Source organism: Typopeltis vanoorti, chromosome 12, assembly GCF_054136105.1.
Source record: "Typopeltis vanoorti isolate ZY-2024b chromosome 12, IOZ_Tvanoo_1.0, whole genome shotgun sequence".
NCBI classification, from domain to species: Eukaryota; Metazoa; Arthropoda; class Arachnida; order Uropygi; family Thelyphonidae; genus Typopeltis; species Typopeltis vanoorti.
In genome coordinates this window covers 98,533,446-98,557,694 of record NC_143560.1, presented here as the reverse complement: position 1 = coordinate 98,557,694, position 24,249 = coordinate 98,533,446, and the positions used below count along the sequence as shown (strand labels likewise).

The following is a 24,249-nucleotide window of genomic DNA, read 5'->3' as shown; positions in this document are numbered from 1 at the left end:
GAGACAAGAGTTCGGACCTGCCTGGGAGAGAGAAAGTTTTCAAGTGACAGTTGGCTTGCATCAAGGGTCAGCATTAAGTCCGTTCCTGTTTAATATTGTGATGGAGGTGGTGACTGAGGAGGTGAGAGAAGACGCGCCTTGGACTATGTTGTATGCAGATGACATCGTGCTGTGTGCAGAATCAAGAGAAGAAGTGGCAGCTAAACTGGAAGAGAGAGGTATGAGACTGAGCAGAAGTAAGACAGAGTATATGTGTTGCAAAGTGGATGGCAGCCAGGAGACAGATCTGGAGCTGTAAGGAAATGTCATCAGGAAGGTTAGGGACTTTAGATACTTAGGTTCAACAGTGGAAGAGGATGGAGAGGTTGAGAAGGAAGTGGGCAGGATACAAGTAGGAAGGAGGAACTGGAGAGAGAGAGAGATGGCTGGAGTGCTATGCGATAAGAGGGAGCCGATCAATCTAAAAGGCCAAATCTATAGGACAGTAGTGAGACCAGTTATGACATATGCTATGGAAACTATGGCCCTGAGGAAAAATAACATCAGCAGGATGGAGGTAGCGGAGATGAGAATGCTTAAGTGGATGTGAGGTGTGACCAGAAAGGATCGTATGAGAAATGACTATGTGAGGGGGAACGGTGAAAGTTACGAACTGAGAAACGAAGATACAAGAGGTGAAGTTGAGATGGTTTGGTCATGTGATGAGGAGCGAGGACGAATATGTGGGAAGAAAGGTCATGCAGATTGATGTGCAGGGGAGGAGGAAGCACGGGTGGCCAAAGAAGAGATGGAGGGAGCTGGTGGAGGAAGACTTGAGGATGAATAACTTGGATGTGGCCACAGCCCGAGACAGGAGGATGTCGAAGAGACTCACCAACAACAGTGACCCTACTTAAGTGGGACAAGCTGCAGAAGAAATAATAGCAAGTTGATAGATAATCAGTGTTTCTTTAATGTCATACAGTGACTGTAACCCCTTATTCGAAATATCGAGAAGGTGAACACGCACGGTACTCAAAATGCTGTGAGCCTGCTACTGCCGTATTATGATGACCGTTTGAATTTCACATTCTAAATTCCTGCTAGAACCAGTACTGTGTTAATTATTACACGCACTTTGGAAGTATATTTCTATTTCCGACAAAATTATTTTTTTCTGTTTTGTTTTTGATGATTAGTGATAGCACTCATTACTAAGGTCCTGTCAATCGCGACATCATCGTTGCTATATGTAACCATTCCTCAATTAGTTGACAGCTGTGGAATGAAATTTATGAAAGAAAACGAACACCCTGTTTTAAAATATAAAATGTTCTGAAACATTTTGTGCCTCCAAGACTAACTCAATCCTGAGTTGTATTCTTAAAGTTGTAACTTGAAGATTCAATTTCTAGATTGTAAGTTATAAAAGCGTTGATGATTGTAACTCAGTTATAAGCCCTGAAAGAAAATTAGACGTGTTTCGTATACTATATGTCGACCTGCAAAAGAGTGATTTAACTCAGCCAAGCAACAAAGACAGATGTGGCTACAACATCAGTTTCTAAACACAGCCGGTTCTAACTTAGCAAGGGAGAGGAAAAAGGAACTTGTCGAGAACAGTAAAATATTCATACTTTTCCTTTTCAATAATTAATAGATAAATTTTGGAAAAGGAAAACGTAATGTTCTGGTTGTCTCATAAGTCTGGTTCCATAGGAAAACCCACTTATTTGACAAAAAATAGGAAATGTAGAGAAAAAATTGCTGCAATTCATTTATGTATTCCTTATTTAAATGTCGGAGTTTTTTTTTTATTGCGTTAGATGAAATCTTACGATCCTACACTCTCGACATATCAGTAGCAAAAGTTATTGTGAGTTTCTAAATTTGGGATCAACGTCATAACTTTTTAATATATAAATCAAATACTTAATATTTTATATTTGCCTAGAGTAGCAGCCTCATGTTTGCCTGCTAGTAGCAGACTAATTTTTTATTTTTTTAAAAGAATTTTTTTTTTAAAGTAATGGTTTTTCGAGGCACAGCAGCCCTAAATTAATAGCAGATAATTCATTGATAAACTGAACGACAAAGAGAATCGATAAAGTGAAATCTCCTTGGGGAAAAATGTTATCAATTAGAACCATGATTTAAATTAAATATTTTTTACTCGTTAAAAGGTAAAAATTCACCTTTTAAGACAAAGTAAAAAGCAAAGGAAAATTCGCACTATGAACTAATTGAGATCACTGGCGAAATCAGCTCATTGAAAATTCGGCATGGTAGATCTAATCTACCATGTCGAAGTTTTCGTTGAAATGGAAAGTCCAAAAAGGCTAAGATCGAAGTGTGATTATTATTGTTGTGAGCGAAACATTGGTTTTCATAGCGTAAATTTTGTCTTTCAGTACAGTTTAAAGGATAGCTTTTATCCTTGGTCAACCAGAGTGATGTAATCTTGTGCAAGAAACACACTGTTAAGCTCATGAAAGATCTCAAGAGAGAGAGAGAGAGAGAGAGAGAGAGAGAGATAACACCTAGTAAAATAGGAATACTGGATATTAGGATATATAGGATGGATATTAAGGAATACGTATGCTTCGATTTTGTAGTTATTTTCGGTACAAATTTTCACTTCATACGCGTGTTAAATTTCCCTGACCTTTATTTGTTGAATCAACAATGAAAATAAGAAATAACTTCAAATTATTGCATACTGTAATATGGGAATTATTAAAAAATTGTTTTGCAAAAAATAACCCTTAATTAATTCAAAACAAAATTTGAATTAACTGAATTCAGAATTAGAGCTTCCGTAGTTGGTATAAACGAGCCCTTTGGTTGAAAAGATCCGAGTTCGAATCCCGTCTAGGATGTGAGGAACCGTTAGCAGGTCTTTTCAATCAAATTGTGAGTTATCCAGTCTCATACAGAGATGGAGGTTTTTTCTTTCGGAAACGCGCGTTTCGTCCCTTATAACAGACAAACTGGCCCCGTTAACACACATACAGTTCTACAGACATAAAATACTTACTCCTAGAGGGATGCAGCAGAGGAATGGCAAGCAGGCTGCATTAAATTGTCTAAAATCCTCTAATCAGGGAACTCAGTCCGTCTTGGACGGATGAGAAATGGATGGAATGGAATTCAGAATTGATTATTTTGGGATCATACAATTCGAGAAAAATAAAAAAATATTAATTCCGCATAGTTTCGTGGATTTTTCTTTGAGATCCCACATTCAGTGTTATAATGATAAGCTAACGCCTTTTATTCCCTTATAGGGAGTAGGCGAAGCTTTTTAACCCTATCTAGCTTTTGAAGACTGAGTGGGCAGTTCAGTGTCCACAAGTAGCCAATCAGAGATAGCGGGCCATAACTGTCTCTAATTATAGGCGGCAACCGATGAAGAGACTGGCAAACAAATGCTGGCATCTCTTGGTACCTAACCCTAGCATGATATGTTACTTTCTGAAATAATGTGTGTTCTATGGTCGATTTTCTTGAGTTTACGAGACGAAAAATCCGAGTTTTCGGGAGAAAAACCCGCTTGCCCTTACCAGAGATCTACTAACTCAGTGACCAGTCGAAGAAAGGCTTAGAAAAAGTTCCTCCAGTCGGTGACTAGACTTGAACTATAACTCTATCTTCGAGCAGCCTAGCACAGAGGATGCAAGCGCCACTTTCACTGAGCTACACAGGCCTTCTCGTCCTGTTTTAAGTTTTTCACTTACCATTGACGTTCTTTAGCTGTGGACTTCACAACCGCAACCATCTCGGGGATAAGGTGGTTGGCCCTATGCCTCCCGGTGTGTCCTATGTCTGCGTGTGTTCACGGGGCCGGTTTGCCTGTTCTGGGGATGAAAAAACAGTTTCCAGGTGAAATCCTCCCCCCCCCACCACCTGTGTATGAGACCGGCTAATTCACCTTTAGTCGAAAGTGACCAGATAAAGGTTCCTCACGTCATTGATGGGAATCGAGCCCAGGTCTTTCCAACAAAAAGGCTTCGTCTATAACGACTGAGCTACGGAGGCTCTCTTTCAATGTTATATACCTTCTTTATATAAAGATTCCGATCGATTCTAGTGAATCTGTTCATCACTTTCTGAATAAGTTTTGAATGATGAAAAAAATACTTGTTATTTCCCAGATTTTTCTTGTGGAAAATCTTTAAGGCAGAATTTTTTCCGTTAAAAATCATTGTCTATGGATAGCCATTTTCTTTGAGATCCCCTCCCATTCTTTAACATTAAGTTCACATTTCATGTGAACTTGCATGAAATTATGTCTGTAGATGCGTGTGTTCACGCGGGCGGTTTGCCTGTTCTGGGGACGAAAAAAAAGACTTTCCGAGTGAAATCCCTCCCGGAAACTTAATTTAACATTAAGTTCACATGAAATGTGAAAGCTCATAACATTCATTGGATGTTGGACAATATTTCTGAGATTTCTGCAACTCCTATATGAGAAGAATTTCTTCTGAAGATTTTCATGATTGTACTATTTTTGAAAAATTTTCAGATTAAGAATAGAATGTGATGGCGTTCTTTTTTTTCTATGTTAGAAAGGTAGACTAATTCTACCAAAAATCACGAGATTCCCCTCCGATTGCAAGGAAATGGATGCCACTTTGCAATACGCAAATTATATGCCCTATAATGAAAAATTCACCAGTTCGGCTGAAAGTAATTTCGAATGATGAGTAGTCGGAAAGAGCATTCAGAGGAAGGATATTGCATGGCGGAAATGTCGGTGCCTGCTGTTTGCTTTGCTTGGTCATTTCCAAAATCCACAGTTGGCAACATTTCAAGAAATGGAAGTTCACAGGTGACACTAAACCCAAGATGCAACCAGATGATTCTAAAATATAGATGCTGATGTTCCTTGAGAAGGCCAAGCATCTCATCTCATCTCCTAAGTCCATGTACCAATCGTCGATTGGTACGTGGACCTAGGATCGACAAGATACTTAAAATGTAAGCAATAGGAATTAATCCTATGTACCGACAATTCCGCTAAGCACTTCTAGTCTGATGGAGAAGGTTTAGTGAACACTTTTTATCTTATACTTCGCCAAGGATGAAGTTCAGATGTGGCACTGTAATGATGTAGATTAAGTCCCGCATTGTTTGCTGGTCTTTCGGCGTTCTACGAGGATAACGCTTCATGTCACAAAACACAGAGTTTAAAGAGAATAACATCGGAATATAGCGGTGTTGGGGTTGGACTCTGTGCTGACGACATCATCTGTGGGATGAACCGGAAAGGAGAATTAAGGTACTGTCTAAACAATCCTTTTCATTAAGAAAACATGCTTTAATGCAGAAGTGGGCAACCCCATGGCCACTGGCCAAATGTAGCCAGCGGCCATGAGGTTAGATATAGAATAACTAAAAAATTGTTTTTCTTCAGAACTAGATGAGTCAGCAGATGTGACACGCAGTTGATATTTTGGGTTCGATATGTGACTTCAGATCATCAAGTTAAGGGAAGATATACTTGGCATTTGTGGATAACACATTTGTGACCAACGGTGTTTTTGGAAAAAGTTAAAATTATATTATATAAAATTATGCTTTTTGCAGTCCGCGCAGTTAGCCTAGTGGCTGTTCGCTTCGCAACCATATGCCTGTCAGTGGCGAATTCTCCATACTTTCTGCGTAAGCTCATTAATTGAGAAAGAAGTAATATTTATTTGTTAATGCATGCATGCATTTATAAGCATTCCATTTAGATTTTATTTTTGTAGACAGAAGACGTTTTAAGCTTGCGCGGCAATAATTGAGTTTTGCGTTGTGTATCAAAGGCCGACGCTAGTCAAGCTACCTTGGTTTGCTCGGTTGTGGGAGCATCCAGGTCCTCGCTTCGGCACCGTGATTTCATGCTCGCACATAGCCATTTCCGCTCCCTCCACGTCATCTCATCCTGTTGCTTAAACACAGGCCATACGCAGTCAAAGTAGCTCTAACCATTGAGCTTCAGCCAGCCTTTACAAGTGTACGTGTTGCTTGGGAAAATTAAGTTACAACCAACTTTTTATGACGATGCTATTGACCAGTTCATAAAGAAGAACCATAGGGTAGAATTTGTACTCAAGTAGCTAAATTGAAAAAGATAGAATATCATTTGTAAAATAAATGTTGTATTTGTATGATTAACTGTGCATAAATTTCTAAATACTGTATATAGTTTTAAATGGTCAGTAATTCATTATTCCGCTAATCAGACTTCAATCACACCTCTCATTCCCTGAATGACAACAAGAGCAAACGTGAATTTCAAGACCTGCATTCGCCCCTGATGCCTGTGAGAAGGAGTGTCCTAGGTTCGATTCCCGTCGGAGACGTGAGGAACTGAAGGATTTTCCTCAGCCATAGCCAAGTTAGCCTGGCGTGGACAGTAGGGTTTTTTCCACAGTTTATCCTGGGGTTTTTCAATCCACAAATAGGCAAACCGGACCCATGAACATATAGGATACTGCCACAGGATATAGTACGGCATCCTTGCTGTACTATATCCTATGGCAACGGGAAACCACCTTGCTCATAGTCACTTCCCTAGTATGGTAGCATAGCTTCCCCTACCATCCGTATGGATGAAAAGGAAACTAATCATCAATGCTTTTTGTATATTTTCATTGGTAAAATCTTATTTTCTTATTTGGCGAGTTAAGCATAAACGTTTGTTTATTTTTATCGTAAATTTGGTAATATGAGGCAAATGTACTTCCTCGAGTAATTTTTTTTTTTTTTTTTTTTTTTTTCATACGCGACTCAGCACATTTTGTAATGGCAGTCTGGCTTAGTTGTTTTTCAGCAAATGTGGGTAAGTAATTATGTACCTTTTGCATGCTCTTGCAAACAAAATTGTATATTGCAACTTTAAGTGTTTAAATAAATTTTATTTTAAATCTATAATATGGATAAGTGGATAATTCGAAAACTAAAGAATTCAGATGATGGGGAAACCTCAAAATGTAAAGACAATTTAATTAATTCTGTCATTGCAGCCGAAAAGAGAATGGCATGTGACCGGAAAAACGTGAAACAAATATTTAACGAAAGTTGGGAGTTGAAATTTGCAGTGATGAAGCCAGTGTGTCCATTGCGTAACAGTTTTCAGTGATACAAAACTATACAACTTTAAGCAACACTTTAAAAATACCGAATTTAATGTAAAATTTCAAGTTGATACCCAAAATCAATTTAATTAAATTAGCAGCCTCAAAGCACAACTTCATGAGTAAAAGAGAAGCCTAAGAAGATTTTTATCATCGTTAGCTTGGGATCTAGCTCAAAAAAAAAAAAAAAAAAAAAAAAGTTTCCGATGCTGAACTAATAAGAGAAATATTGATTGTTGTCATTGAAACTCTGTTGGAGAATTATGATTCAAAAAAGATAATATTCTTCAAAAGGTAAATAATTTACAATTAAGTCGAAGAATAATTGTTCACAGAAGGCTAGAGTTAGCGAAAGACAGAAATTCATTTGCTTGAACAACTAAAAGACTATTTTTCTTTAAAACTAGATGAGTCCGCAGATGTGACACGCAGTTGATATTTTGGATTCGATATGTGACTTCAGATCATCGAGTTAGGGGAAGACATGCTTGGCATTTGTGGATTACGAGATCGAATATGTGGAAAAGACATCTTTTGAAAATTTTCTTGAAATGTTAAACAAAATTAATCTGGATTTTTAAAAAAAACACTGATTTCTCTCGCAACAGACGGTGCACCCGCTATCATTGAGGTGAAATTAGGATTTGTTTCTCCTTTGAAGCAGCATTTAAATGAAAACAATGTGAAGTCTACGCTGCCATCTTTTCATTGCATTTTGCACCGGGAAAATTTATGTGCTCAGATGTCTAAAAGTAATGAATTGAAAAATGTAATGGACATTGTTGTAAAAATCGTGAATTATATTAGTAATGGAAGCTCTTTCATTCATTTATCGACAGTTTGTTGAGTCTTTGAAGAAAAGTGGTAAATTCACTTTTGTTGATCTTACAAATGTAAGATGGTTAAGTAGAGGAAACGTCTTGGAACAATTTACTTCCTTACTTCCTCAATAAAAGAGTATCTTGTTGAAAAAAGTAAAATTGAAAATTTCCCTGAAATTGAAACTTTTTCATGGCAGTATGATTTGTTGCCTCACTTGAAAGAGATAAAATAATAAGCGAGTAATTATTGTCTTCATGAATTTCAGTTAAAGCTGAACCTCCTTGCTGAACAATTCCAAAAGAATGATTTGATTGAAAAATGTGATGTTGAGTGGTTTTCTAGAAATTTCTGTCTATTTTCTAGAGGTTTGTATCTCAGAAATTTGAATCACGTTTCTCCGAAATTGAAAATTTGACATTAATATTTAATTTTTTGCATGATCCATTTCAATTTGACTTAACAGATTCCATTAAGGAATCTGCATTGTTCTCATGGCACTGAAATCAATCTTTAATTCTCCACTCATGTTGTTTCCGCCACACATTTATTATCTATCTGACATATCGATCTGCGCTACATTTTCATCCATCTAAAATTCAGCATCATCATCAATAGACATTACTCAACTTTTGAACATAGCAAACCGATTAAATGTTTGAGTTATGCTCGTTATATGCGTCTTAAAAGTTCCAACATCTTGACGATTTTTTCTCGACCACTTGTGGCAGTTTTCCCAATTTGAGTGGGAACTTGATGTACATGTACTGCGCTTCTGAAGCGTGTCATTATTGCAGTTATAGCAAAGGACACAGTATACAATTGCAGTTTATAAAGTTGCTTCTCAATGTGATATATTCTATTCTACCCTATTCGTAGAGGCGAACTTTTTTTTTTTTGTAATACTCCCGGAGTGTCATCCAGAGCAGAAAAATGATTATTCCTCGTATACAATTAATTATCCAGGAATAAAACTGATTTAACTACTTTCTGTGTTTTTCTTATTGTTAAAGAAATCACATCAGTGTTCTTTTCCAAAATTTATGTTACTCTGCATACGTTTTCCACTAATGTGCTCATTAAGTTTAGTCATTTTCTGTTGAAATTGTTTTAGCAATTTTTCTCTTTCTTCATTGCATTCACCTCCAAATATTCTATTCCGAACATAGTGACGGATGTGGGAGAACGAACAGAATTTACTATTCGACAAACTTTCACATTTGAAGAAAGAAAATTTTATAAACGTAAGGAGTTAACATGTCTGCTGATCTGCGCCCATTTGACGACAGTTGCAACCCTTACGACCTATCGAAGGATTGCGTCATCGCACCAAACCCTACTCTCCTTCAACATTAATGTTGGTCAAACTGGTTCTTAGCCTACTCTTCCCTGGTAACCTGCCGAGACATTTCTCACTGTTTATCTGAATGCCTTTCTTGGTAAAGCGTCACTTCCTCTTAAAGAATAATAAAGTTCTTCCTCGTGAAAAAATCCATGATCAGTAGAAATTTGTAATAAGGGGACGATTGTATACACAATACACTCGTATTTCGATATTGATTTGAAATAAGTAAATTGTTCAAAAAAAAAAAAGATGTGAAAACATGACAATGCTTGAATTAAATTTTGTTTTTCCAGTTTATGAACTCCCTTTACGGTTGCATCATCAATTTTGAAAACCTTTTGTGGTTCGGTAGCGGAGGTTTATTTCAAACTCATATCTCCCATTATCCACTTTCGAGGACTGCACAAGTCATTCCTTTTATTCAGGTAAACACAAGAAAACTTGTCATTATGCAGCCATAAGATTTATCAGTTGCAGTGTCGTATCCGATATATCAGAATCCTTGTAAAATTCCTGCTAATGATGAAATAAAAAAAAAGGAAATAATATTTAGTGGAACACCGAATGACTAATACACGTAAATAAATATCATATTGTTGAACTTATTCTCAGCCTTCTCTGGATGAGTAGCTCCCTTTTGCCTACGGGTAAGAAAACGTCGTTATTTGTAACAAAGGAAAAATTTAAACAAATATCTACCCTAGTGCTAGTTTTTCCTGGAGTTGAAGATTACGCGGTGTTGTCCTTGGCCGTGATTATTTCTAGTTCATCACATATGTAATGCGAAATCAAGTTGACAGAAGCAAATCGTTCTGGTCTGTTGCTTTTTGTTCTATAAACCTCAATGCGTAATTCATTACCGATCTTCTATGCATGCATAAAGGCGGTGCAAATACACAGAAGATTGAACGTTTTCATCGACGGGAGATAATTATTTATAGTAGTGAAAAAAAAATTATTGTAGGAATTAAGAAACTTCCTCCTTACAATATAAGGAATAATTTAATACTGAACCTTCAGTAGAAGGAAGTTGAATGAAAATAGAGTGGATAAACTAGATTTTGCTTTCGACTAGATTTTAAACCCTCTACCCCACCTCAGCACACACAGACATTAACGTTTTATAGACTTTTTCAACCTGTTCTCATTTACCGATTTCGGATGGCGGTGGTTCTCGGAAACTCCCGAGAACAAATGCGTTTGACAAACAATATCCTAACGCCTCCTGAGTTTAATACCTTAGGACTAATTCAAAATAATTCATTTCAGCTAAAAAAAAATTACGCAAGATCAATATCACGTGTGTCGTAAATGCATGACCTCATCAGTAGAAAGAGTATAAAAATTTAATTTCATACTCTTTCTTTCTGTAACATAATACATTAGTTTATTACTTCGAATTGTGTACGAGTTTACGAAATCTTAGCCACTTACAAGCATTTTGTATCAGAACAGAAAAGACAAGCAGTAGTCACATGAAAATTGAACGCAGTTTAACAAGCTGTAATCCTCTTTCTATATGTTGTATTGTATAATTTCTTCATGCTTTCTGCTGCTGCAGCAGCATTTCCCCTTTGTTGTTTAGATTATAAAAATAAAATTATAAAGTGACTGTGACTGTCCTGGAAGAAACTGGAAACTTAGTTGACTCTGTTATTTATATGAGTAGATTGAATTGATACCACATCATATCCAGTGACTTTCCCCCTCTCCCACGCTTGCGGGATTTTTTTTGTCGATAAATATCTCTTATTGTCTACTAATTAGATAAATTTATTTTCTGTTTTCTCCAATTAAACAGTACAAACAAAGACTTTCATCCCCGCACTAATTTAGGGCCTTTTTTTTTGTTTTTCCCACTCGATAAATATATCTGTTATCGTCTGCTAATTAGACAAACTAAGTTTGCTTATTTTTTTCTCATATATATCTTTTAAGTCATGAAGGCCCAGGACCATGATGCTGTATAATATTTGTAATATAAATAATCTAAATGCCTTATTTGGATGTATATTATTCTAAGTAGCAAAATTATTGAAAAGGAGGACATTTTATGTTTTAGAAGATAAAAAAAAAATGTCACCCTTTTTACAACACTAGAGGATGTTTGGAAGACCTAGTTGCATTCACGTTATTATTATTTTTATAGGCAATCCCACTCATGAAAGGTTAATGACCTATAGTGTATTAATACTGTGGGTAGGAAAGGGTTTTTGGGGTAAATTGTTAACTATTTCTGATCTACGACAAAGCCGATTTCTGACCTATTTTCCGCCTGAGACAAATGTAAAATTCGTATAAAATATTCTAGAACAGATCTCCTTTCTTGAGTGTTCCAAAAAAAGTAGCAAGAAAAATTAGCTAGTAATATGGGAAGCGAATCACTCTGGATAATTTTATTTATTTCTTTATTTGTATTCAAATCCCATTCAAGAAAGGTGGTATATAAACCTATAATACATTAGTGCTGCGGGGAGCTAAGGGTAAGGTAATTCGAAAGTATGTTTTAGGGAAAAAAAAAGTCAAATATTTTTATTGCTGAATTTATGGAGCAAAACGCAAAGACAGTGAAGTTAAAACGAGGTGATTGTGAATTCAATTTTGACTTCTATTAATAACTTCGCTTTCAAAAGTTACAGATAGTCTTCTTCTCCTTTATTGACAGGCTACCAATTAGTCGATTTGATTCAACATGAAAATCTATAATAGTTTGTGACACTTCATCCATATACGTAATAGTATTCGTGAAATATTGCTACGTGATGTTCTATGCTCATTTTATTAAGCCATGTTTTGCGACTGAATTTTTAGCGGATGAGTTGGCAAAAGGGAATTGGGGGTGGGGGCAGGTGCTACAACCTTCAACTTAGCATCTCAACGTTTCCCAGTTTATATAACTTCCAATGAATTGTATGATAATTACGGATGCTAATACTTTCAATGGAAAAGATAAATGTTAACTTCACATGTCCTTGCTCAAATTCAACATTTGCCATCCGAAATCCCACTTACTGCAAATGCATCCAGAGCAACCTTTGTGGTGTACTCGGATATTAACGTGCATAAACCGGAACTGTGGATCAGTTGGACTAAACACAAAACAGGGAATGATTGTCGTGCCTGTAGGAAATATCGTTCAAGGTTCATACGTACAAAACTATTTTGAGGGCCACAACTAATCCTTCCTCGCATTGTGTGGGAGGTACCAATAATTAGAAAAAGTAAGAATATCGAGATTTGCCATTGATGTTTTCTTTTATTTATGTTGCACCATTTTTCTCCTTTTTCTTTCTATTACTGGACTTTTACTGGTGGCAAACCAACATGTGGTTTGAAATTGATTCGTATAAGATGAAAACATGGCTTTGCATTCAATAAATTCTATATGTCGCATTTAATATTTACATGCAGAAAAGCCAATTATTATTATTATCACATACCAGTAGGTATCAGTTGCTAATGTAGATCATTTCATAAAGTAATAATAGAATAAAAATATTGAAATTAGAATTAATGCCGGTTACTCCTACATGCATGAATATTAAAAACATCTAAAATGGGACACTTGTCGGCAGAAACTCTACACTCAGAATGAATTATTAGAAAATATGATAACTTTGGAAAGTAGAAAAATGTTTTTCTAATTACATTCATATCCGTTTTCGTTAGTTATCACGTAACTTGTTTGCGAATTCTCCCAATATTTAAATTGCATTATTTGTATAACTTAAAATATCGATTGTCGTCTGCCTAGTAAAAGACAATTCTGATGCTTCCTCAAAACTTCAGTGTACATTTATTTATAATTTATTCAAATAACTGCAAATAACATTGAGTCATACCAATCTGGTTTCATTCTGCTATAATTTAGAAGGAAAAAAAAAGACATATATAATAACTGATAATGAGATGAGACTTTATTCAAATAATTGCAAATAACATACGTCCAAATTCCAATTTCTTTGCGAGATTGATGGAAATTGGAATGAAAAGGATAAGAATAAAGGGAATTAACAGTAAATTATCCTTAAAGGAAAAATCTTCACATGCAGTAATCGGGACGAGATCACATTATCGACAACAAACAATAAAGATCAAAAGTTCTCTGTAATAGAGATTTCATTTCCCTCTGTTGCCATTTATGTGCTAATGTGAGTTTATATATGCAAAGGACACATAATTTTGAACTTAACGTTACTGTAGACCTTTCACTGCAGTCAGAACAAAAGCTTCGAGGATGTTCGTGAGACGAATGTAAATAGCACAACAGCTATGTCGGGTGGATCCCTCGCTCGTCTCTCATGACCCTGACTATATGTTATATGGATGGCAACCTGTGGGAACGAGGATGTCACACTGTTTGCTTTCCTTATCCAGTACGGAAATGGTGCGAAAGATTTTTCCTTTTATCCTCCTAGATTATAAATAGTTTTGTTTCTCTTTTTTTTTTTTAATCTTTAATGGCTGTTCTGTGTGCACGTCTGACATGAAAAAGGGGTGGGGAAAGAGATAATTTTGTTTTATTATACCTATTTCCAACGTGATCGCTGAAATTATCAAGAGTCATTGACTGTGGGGAGAGATCGAAATTCGAGGTGCTTCTCTTATTTCATTTCAATTTCATGCAATTTTATTTCATTTCAAGAGATTACACATTCTGTATGATTAGAAACATTAATTCTACGTAATATCGTTACAAAATAGCGATAAAATGTCAAAAACATTATCTTTCTTCTCCTCCTCCGCAGTCATCCTCTACAGGGTGAGTCCTTCAGTGGGTTTCGACCAAATATGGAATCTAGTTGTTTCTGATGTTGCTTAAGGTCTTCTGGGAAATCCAACCTAACTGGACTAAAATGAAGGCGGGGGAGGCGGGATTTCTTATACACCGCTAAATCATTCAACTCGTTTCGACCAAATTTGGAATGTTTTTTAAGTTTTTTATGCTCCCGAAAGTTTCAGTCAAACCGAACAAAAATAAAAGGAGGTTGTGAGAGGATACTTCCGGATCGCAGTTTAGTTGATTTGACCCCACTGGAAATAGTGTCATTTCTTAACGTTACTTAAAGGTACCCTGAGAAAAACTTCAGCAGTGGGATCAAACTGGAGGGATCAGGGTTGTAAAGGGGGAGGAGAGTCAAATGCTTCGGATATGTCGACGGGTCTTATTATTCAATATTTTTACCAGTTGTTCCTCGACTGCTTTACATGCTTCATCTAAAACAATAAGTGATATCTATTTTAAAAAAAAGTCCCATTTGTAAAAATGTGAACTGAAGGCTGAGAAAGCGGTAATTTTGCGTGCCATTTTTTGCTGTTGAGAATGTGATTTTCTTCCGAAAATTCAAGCAGCATCATAACATAAAAAAATACTTCTAATTGAAAAAAGTCCACTGAAATAATTCCACAAGTATCCGCTTCTAAATTGCCGTCAACTTCATGTTGTGTCAGTACTTTGTCTCACACTTTTATATGCAGAATGCTTTATAAGATTCGTTTTACAAAGGCGTTATGTTTCGCTGAGTTCTAATTTTTAAGTCTGTATTAACTACACTGAGTCATACCAAACTGGTTTCATTCTGCTATAATTTAGAAGGAAAAAAGACATATATAATAATCTATAATGGGATGAGACTTGATTCGTTATGAGGCAGCATAGTTGGTATAAGAACTATCATAGAATAAAATTCTAGAGAGAGAGAGAGAGAGAAAGAGCGAGAAATGTAAATCTGTCACGTTTTTATTATATCAACAATTTTTGCCTTCTGATAGAAACAAATAGTAACTCTATTACACTTTTTTTATAATGTTAGTCAAGTAGCTTTTATTTTATCGTCCTACATGTTTCGCCAATTTTTCTATCGGCATCTTCAGGGAATACAAATTAGTAAGCTATATGAAGGTAACAGACTAGGTTATAACTGATGGTTCTAATTCATACAAAAATTAGTATTGTGCGAGACAATGCGCGTGTCTCTGGAACGTGATTTATTCGTTATGGATGATGTAATTGTCATGAAAGAACCTTCAAGGAAGCAGCTACAGTCGCCCGTAAAACTGAAAATCTAAACAAGAACCAAGGTCTAACCTTACCAGAAATTTGGAAAGCTTTAATCAGATCATTAAACATCAAAGAAATGAACTTTCATGACAATTACATCATGAGCCATAACGAATAAATCACGTTCCCGAGACACGCGCATTGTCTCGCACAATACTAATTTTTGTATGAATTAGAACCATCAGTTATAACCTAGTCTGTTACCTTCATATAGCTTACTAATTTGTATTCCCTGAAGATGCCGATAGAAAAATTGGCGAAACATGTAGGACGATAAAATAAAAGCTACTTGACTAACATTATAAAAAAAGTGTAATAGTTATATACATAATAGTCAAGAAAAAATACCACACAAATAGTAACCCTGTTGAGGGATTATTTCACTGTCCAACAAGAGCACATCCTTTCGTTGTAAATCAGTTGTATGCGTCAGTGCTGATTTTTCTTCCACTTTTCACATTTCCTGTTTGTGAAATGTGAAACATTTGCTATTTCACAGGAAATGTGAAACAGCAAATACAACAACATTGCATTTGACATATAATGTCAAATGCAATGTTGTTGTTGATAGAAGAAAAAAATAATAAATAACATCTATTTTTTAAAATGACATATGTTATTCCTTATCATATATTTCTTGTGTTTATTTCTAAAATCTTATTTTGTTTTAAGCGATGTGTTTTTCACATTTTTTAAATAAATTTTTCATTCCGCTATTATGTACGAATGTACTTATTTTTCTCTCCTTTTTTATCTCAGATTTGCTATGAATTTATGAATTCAATAAGGATTTCATATTTATCATAGTAGAAATGTTTGCTTGCCTTTTAATCTTCAAAAGGTTGGAATTTTGATAACTATTGCCTCAACGAAAAGAAACCACTTTGATATTAATGAAGTGCGAGTTGAATGATTTCAAAGTTTTAATAAAACGAAAATCTTCAAACAAAATAGAGTTGTAGTCTGCCTTTAAATTTTACTCTTCTTGAATTAAAAAGTGACACGCCTATCATCTTTGATTCATGCGTGTTATCTGCAGTGTTGTATTTACGCATAAGCAATACAGACATAGCTTATAGTGCCATATTCAAATATTTCGAAACAGCAAATAGTTTTAAAAGGTTTTAATATAATATATAAAGTATCATTTCATTTAATTCTGACTAGTTTTAAATTTATATTTTTATAGCTACTTTAGAGTATTATATTATATTTTATATAAATGTTGATAATTAAATAAATAGTTATATTATAAACTATTTTAATAATAATTTGTGTAAATTTATAGTAATATTATGTTGTTAAAAAGACTAAATAATAACAAATCACTCACATCAGTTTTTCCTGTGCTTAATTTGGAAGTTCTGACTACAATTGGGAGCAGTATTAGTACCTTCACCACTAATTTTAGAACCGGTGAATATTGCCTTAATGCATTTAAATGAAATTTGATAATTTCATTTAAATGCATTAAAAGGGTTGGGTGACTACCCTTTTTAGTTTTCCTAAAAGATTTCCTAAAGAACATTTCTATTCCATGGAATAGAAATGTTCTTTAGGAAATCTTTCATTTCCATTCCAACATTCTTCCCATCATTATCTTGGCTTTTCAACTGAAGGTGAGTTAGCCGATCTCATATAGAGGTGGAAGGATTTTTTTCCTTCCAGAAACTCGAGTTTACCATCCCGCAAAAGAGACAAATGGGCCATAGGAACATGCCAGTTAACAGACATAGTATACTGGCCTCGTAGCCCGGGTTGCTTCAGCCTTAAATATCCAAATAACCATAATTATCATTCACTTTTTCTAGCTAATCTACATATTATTATATCCTTCCTAGGTTCTCTTTTTTTTTCGAATGTAGGACATATGAGTTAGAACTTGCATCTTTACTATGAAACCGTGTAAATAATTGAAGGAGGGGGAACCGTGTAAATAATTGAAGATGATGACGCAATTTTATTGCGTCATCATCATCATCATCATCATCATGCGTATGAAGGATTGAGGCCTAGCGTGGCCTGTTCCGGCCTTAGAAGACATCGTTGAATCTTTCAAGAGGACGCCCTATTTTCTCTTTCCTATTGTTTTTATTTTTATTGCGTGCACTCTATAAAGTGATTGCAATATTTATTGCATACAACTGATTGCAATCTGCAATTTATTAATATCAATTTTTCAGCCTCATCACTTGCTATCTGGAAACTTTTTGCATGCTCATGACATCCAGAAATGCCTTCATTGGGATGGATGTTTCACTGTTTTCCAGATGCACATGTTCCTAAGGAGTTTTTGAAGGATTCTATCATATAACGTCATGCAGTATTCAATAAATGTCTCCGTCTGCGATGCAATTTAAGTTTTGGTACTGTAATTTTAGAATTGCACCATGTGTTAAAGCGTAGGATATTCTCACAGTCGTAAACTACAATTAGCAACACCTATACATTATTTAGTCCTTAGTGAAGATACACCTTTAGTTAGAAAGACATGGGTTGGAACACTGTCTAAGACGCGAGAAAACTTTATAAGGGTCTTCAGCTGAATAAGTTAATCTTATACTCAAATGACAGTTCTTTTTTTCCTTCTTATTCTTCTCCTTGCAAAATTCCGTCTTTCCTTCCAAGCTAGCAAGAAAATTCACATAGTTGATAGATATAATACACGTGACTCGTGATTCTTTTTATGAGTATATTCTACACCAGCGGTAGTCTAACCTTTTCGGCTCGAGCACTTGTGATCTTTTCCTAAACTCATCGCGGACCATATACATCCCCTAACTTGCATAAAAATTATTAAAAGTAATTTATTCATGTCAGAGTGCACCTTAGTATCTCTTATCTTCATGCGGTATCCAAACCTCTATTTTCAATGCAGTTTAAGTATTAGTCTAACAAAATATCAATGGAATTTTTCATAATAAACTTTGTAAAGATTGATGGGAAAGGAAGCAAATAGCGTGAGCGACCCGAAATCGAAAATACATAAAAGGAAATCTGGCATGAAAAAAGGCGTCACAATATGGAATGATGACCTCCAAGTCCAATTTAGAGAGAACTCTTGGTAAGCTTAAAAAGAGGTCATCAGCACATTCAGGGATCTTGTATCTCTGTAAGTATAAATTTTTGAAGGTTTGTGCAATGAACCGTAACTTATCCTCTGTTTTCTTGAACTGAGGAGAAATTTTGATAATTTACTTCTATGTTACGTTGCTTGTTTACGTTGCCTAAAAAATTTCGGCCAATTTGGTAGAAATAAAGAACTATAAGGACAGTAATTAGCGAGGAGATCAAAGTCATTGGGACTTATCTCAGTGGGATCGAGATGAATGCTTCATGAATGTTGGATGATTCTCTTCATCTGCCCAATAATTAATTATGACACTAAAGGTAGATGACATGCTCTGTGTATTATATATAATTATTTGCTCTATAAAAAGAACAAATAATTATAGTAAACAGATCAACTATTGATTTATGTAACTATTGATTTTTCCGGCCTGTTTTACAGATGAGAGCCTGCTTATCAAAGCAAAACGAAGTAATGTTTTGCTTTGCTGACATAATAACACATCTGAATGAGTTCACTTCTTTCAGCATTTCTTTTTTATTATTTACTAATTGTAGTCTGCATGTATGTTGTTCTGGTTGATTTGAGATCTATGCATTAGTTAAATAAGTTGCGAACTGTTCGCAACTTAGTTAACTGTTTGCAAATTCGAGAGTTCCGTTAAGCAGTTTATTTGGAAGCAGACAGTAGAAAAGTAACTGTAACTTATAATGCAAAGTGTGCTGCAAGGCGTTCTTTCTAACCCACGTATTTTCCAATTCTAATTAGATTGTTATTGTGACTAGACGAGATTTGTCGAATTTCTTTTTCAAAAATTTGTTCTTCCACCAGGCTTTATATCATTCTTTTTCCCCGTCTTTTCTTGAAAAGCAGCAATTCAGGTTTTCAATCCTCTTCCATCGTGTTTCGCAACTATTTTCTTCAGAAGAAATCATAACAAGCAAGGATTTTAGTCGATATGTGGGCTGGGTCATGGACAGACGATGCGTGGGGAGATAGCATTTGGTTGATGTAGGTATACTGGGAAAGGCGGTGGAACTCCACGTGTAAGCCCGCCTACATCACGGAACGCCATCTGTGTCAAATGTTCGATTTATTGACTATTAAATGACATTTTTACACTTCAGACTACTTCGATGAAATAATTTAAGTCAAGAACTAAATGGTAAATAAAAAAGTTGTCGTGATTTGTCAATTAAAATAGAAATTTAAGCGCCTACAGTTTGCACCAGCTTTAATTGCGAAATAAATTTACCTTAATGGAAATTATACATTCAATGTTTGGTTGCTGAGATCTGTTCCTATCCGATAAGGATTAATAGTGTTCCTTGACACATGCAGAATATGCTTACTCCGAATGTTGGATTATGTTGAAGTAGTAACATGTATTCAGTTAATATGTGCATACAGAATGATTTCTTTTGGTTCTAATAATACTGTTTTGTTTCTTTGTTAGGACTTTGTCACCTACTTCTAACTCCATCACCCACGTGCCTTGAAGTAGATATCACATCCAATTACTTCCTGAAAGTTTTGCTTGGCATACAGGAGCACTTGGATTTCATGTCAGCTGACTAGACACCCTCAATACCTCTCTGCGCAGAAAGTCTGCGCATGTCCCACGCGTTAAACGACGCGGGACGAAGATGCCAGTCAGTCTTTTCGGTTCAGGTGTGAAAGTCACACGGCATGACTCAACGCGCTCCGATCGCTCGGATGCCTCTGCATGTAGTACTGACTCTCGTAATTCAGCCAAGAAAGTGAGTTTCAACAAGGCTGTCAGGGTGAAGAAATATCCACGCAGGAAAAAGGATACTTCAGAAGCAGATGTCACTGCAAACGATGATCTGAGTCCTGAGAAACGATTCTGGTTTAAGGTGTATAAGAATCGCTACAACGAGGAGCCAGACGTTGACAGGTTTGCTTACGAAGACTCCGTCTTAAGCACTTCAGAATCAGCGACTCAAACTCCAAACCACAAACAAAATTTCAATTCTTCTCCTGTTTTATATCACAACACAGGTTTTCGCAACTCGAGTACTCCTCTTCATCCAAGTCAGATGCCTCCCGATCCTCCAGATGTGCGCAAAAATCATGTGAAAACAATCGTCGAGAAATTTAACGAAGAAGCTGTTATTCATCTTCCTCCAGAGGATAGTGAAGACGAGGAAGACTTGGGACGTATTTCTCCCAGTGTGCAAGTGATGACGCAAAAACACATTACAGAACCTTCAACTGACTATTACCGTCACGCTACAGTGGAAACGAAATATGACGGGGTTTCATCAAAACCTAAACGAAATCCTATTGTCAATGGAGTGAGGGTTATGTTCGGCTTGTCTCAGAAAAAGAAAAATGAAAAAAATAAGACTGATGCTGAAAAAAGAAGCGAAGCAGCTAAGAAATATCACAAGAAGACTGTCGTTGATAGTCCGCTCATAAGCGATACTCATTCCAGAAGCTCCCCTTCTACTCACTTCACATCTGACGATAAACATTTCCAGAAATCTCATAGTAGGGAAAGGAATTTCTATGCCAATGCCCATCAGTTAAAGAGTAAAAAAAGGGACAAACGAAGCTCTTCGCCCTTATTTGAGCGTAAGCAATGGGAATATGATGAGCCAATCGACAGTTCCCATAGAAACTCCTCTCTAGTAAGGATGTCGTCTGATGATGACCTTGTGCGTCGAGGATCCCCATTGCCACCAAATGTGAACATGGAAAAGTGGCATAGCGGTGATCAGTTAATTCTCGATACCACCGATTTCCAAACGATGAATGAAAAGACTGATGAAGGTGAGTTTTTAAAAGCTGTAGGAGAAAAGCATCAAGTATGGCGAAATGAAACACGAACCATTTTTTACGAAGAGCCGTCGCCAAAACCACCTCCCCGTAGAAAAGCGAAGTCCCAGAATGACTTAAGAGATGTTAACAATTATGAGGGCGAATACAACTCCTATCGCCATGTACAGTCGCGGGAAAAGGGTGTTTCCACAGATGACTTGCATTCCAGAGCAACTTCCAGTGACAGAGGAAGAGAAGAAAGAAACAGAAAAACAACCAAGAAAGACAAAGGTGTCCAGTGTTCCAAAGTTCCGGACCTTAGAGAATTCCACAATCTTGAAGATTCAAACGATGGGAAATATCGAGTCATTAAATCCAAAAACGGTTATGTTTCAGCGTTTAGTGATGCTCCAGTGTTACATCCCAGTAACGAGTTACCTAAAGCAAGGAATGTTTCATACGAATATTCTGCTCGTGCATCCAGTCTCGAAAGAAGTACTCCAAGAAATGGTGCTATTTATAGCCAAGTAGACAAATCGAAAAAAAAGAAGAATAAAGAGAACTCCTCCCATTATTTGTCTGTCGATCACATATCTCCATATGCAATGCAAAGTGAAGACGGAAGTGAAATGCAGCATGACGTCAAAGGAGAAAAGAAGGTAAAAAGTTCAAAACGTCTCTTTGGTTTCAAACTGAAGCCAAATCGGTCGGACAATAATACCTCCGATCCAGTGAAAAACCGGAAACATGTTAGTACCTATGAAGACGATGACGACTGGTATGATATCGATGCAGATTTGATAGCTCTACAGAAAGAAAAAAGGAATAATAAACATCAAGAGCCCATAGAAGTGAGACCAGAAGAAGATTGTGCTTCTGATATTTCAATTGAAGCTGGCGATCTCTATCGAAGTGAAGAAACAGCTCCGAGTTCTGTAGTTCGCGAAGTTGACTTTAAAAAACGGGAAATATCCTATGAGAATGTGCCTCGACAGGAAGCAGGTACTGAAGGAGGGGTTGTAACAAGTGGTGGTTTGTGGTTCCGTGAAGCTGATGAGGATTATCGTCGAGAAATGGCGCAAAGCGAAGTTTCATATCCTGCAGGAAGCCAAGTTGGAAATGACAAATATTCTAGCCTTGGTCGGTTGGACAAAACTAAGCGTGATGTTCCACCCTCTCCTAAAGCTTATACGTTAGATAAACGTCACATGCAAGACAGATGGAAAAAAAAGAAGAACGTGCCAAACACGACTGGTGTCAAAATCATGGTGAATGGCGAGGAAGTGGACGATATAGGTCGCGATTCCAAGAAGAGAAGTCAACGCAAAGTTCTGCATTATGAGGAAGACAACACAAATCTCTCTTCTGTTCAAAGTGACCCTATGTACGTTCGCGGAGGATTAGCCGCTGCTTATCAAGCCCGTCAGAGGGAAGCAATAAAACGTAGTAAGAGTAATGCTAGTGGATTGGCCAACGGATACCGTGGACGTTTAAGCCCAAGAGGAGATCATAAAGGTCAAGTGGCGTCTTCGGCTGCTTCTGGTGTTTCCAGTTCGGATAGCGATTCGACACGGCGAAGAAGAACTCTGGTTATGTTTATTCCTGGGGTAAGTCATCAGCAGCGTCGAGCTGAGGATGACGATGAGCGTCTCTCCGGAGCAAGTGTTTCTCGTAGTCAGTCTATGCTGTCCTCCAGACCAACAAAATATATCAAAAACGGCGCCAGTCGCAGTAATAGGCAAAAGACTGTTGAAGAAGAAATTATACCATTAGCATCTGATGGCAAGAAAAAATCCAAGTCAGGTCACGACAGTAAAAAGAATGATATCCGACGAAGGCATTCTATGCCAAAAGACACGAAATTTTCATGGCTAAAATGGAGAATTAAAGGAAAGCCATCCAGAGAGCCTTAAAAACTTTCTTCTTATGAAAAATATTAAAAAAAATAAAAATAAAAACATTTCTTGTAAAAAATGCAAAAGTTTGTAAAACTGAAATATATCGCAAAATAATGACTTAACAGGTACTGTATATTCGACCAATATGTTATTTTTAATCAAAGTACATCGAATATAACCGTGGCAAGGGTGAACATTGTGCTGTAATTTGTTAAATATGAATGCGTAATCGGACAACCATTTTTCTTTTTTATTCTGTATAAAATGCAACTGTTTACGCTTTTCTAAGTCGTAATTGTGATTAACATAATTCTGAAGATTTTTTATTTTATTATTTTTTTTGCTTGAATTTATCTGCAATAAAGAATAATAGTCGCCTCCGTTGGAGATTACTGTTCATCAAGTGTACAGATTATTAGTATTTTATGAACTTCCTTTATAAGAATATAAAGCAGTATGTTATAATTATTGCAATATTGTTTAGAATTCTTGTGCCAACATTTGATATAATCTTCTGTAAAGCTTATTACAAAGTGCCATCTAGTTTTACATTGCTGGAAGAGTGGATTATATTTTAATTTGTAATGTTGCATTGCAGTTGCTTGATATATTATTTTTTTGATATTCTGAGATAAACAACTAGTTTATACTTGTAATAATTTTAATGATTTTTAATTTATTAGCAAATTTAATTTTTTTTTCGTTGTGATTAAAAAAAAATCAAAACTGCAGATGTAGAATAATACATATACAATAAATATAGTTGGGGTTTTGTCGACTTATTTGTTTTGATATTTAATTATTACACAATCCTGATCTGTTGTATTTCAACCGATAAAGCATAAATAATACTTTATGTCATTTCCGCTAGGAATAAATAATTTTTAAGAGGTTTTTAGATATGACAGACAGTGCTGCCTCCTTTATGTAACTTCGTGACAGTAAGCCATACGGTAAGTTCATTACGTACATTACGCATGCAATTATTGGAAATTTTATTTGTAATTTAATTCTGGGGAGATAATAACCATAGATTAAATGAAAAATGCGAGTTAAGATTCTTCCCTAAGCATGACAATATATACATATAATGTAAGCAATATGGATTTAACTGACGTGTGTTTTTAATAAACTGTAATTCAGTTTCTTACAATGTCTACGCTGTTCAC

At 36.0% G+C, this 24,249-nt stretch overlaps 1 protein-coding gene across 1 annotated transcript in view; it reads left to right on the top strand.

The window, feature by feature from the left end:
* The window catches only part of LOC150101048 (uncharacterized), a 42,688-nt gene extending 18,984 nt beyond the window's left edge, over window positions 1–23,704 (top strand). The window contains exon 2 of the mRNA XM_090401584.1: window positions 19,855–23,704. Within this exon, the coding sequence (XP_090257710.1) occupies window positions 20,045–23,095 (3,051 nt within the window). The 5' untranslated portion in view covers window positions 19,855–20,044 and the 3' untranslated portion in view covers window positions 23,096–23,704. The remainder of the gene's footprint in view (window positions 1–19,854) is intronic.
* The last annotated feature ends 545 nt before the right edge of the window (window positions 23,705–24,249 follow it).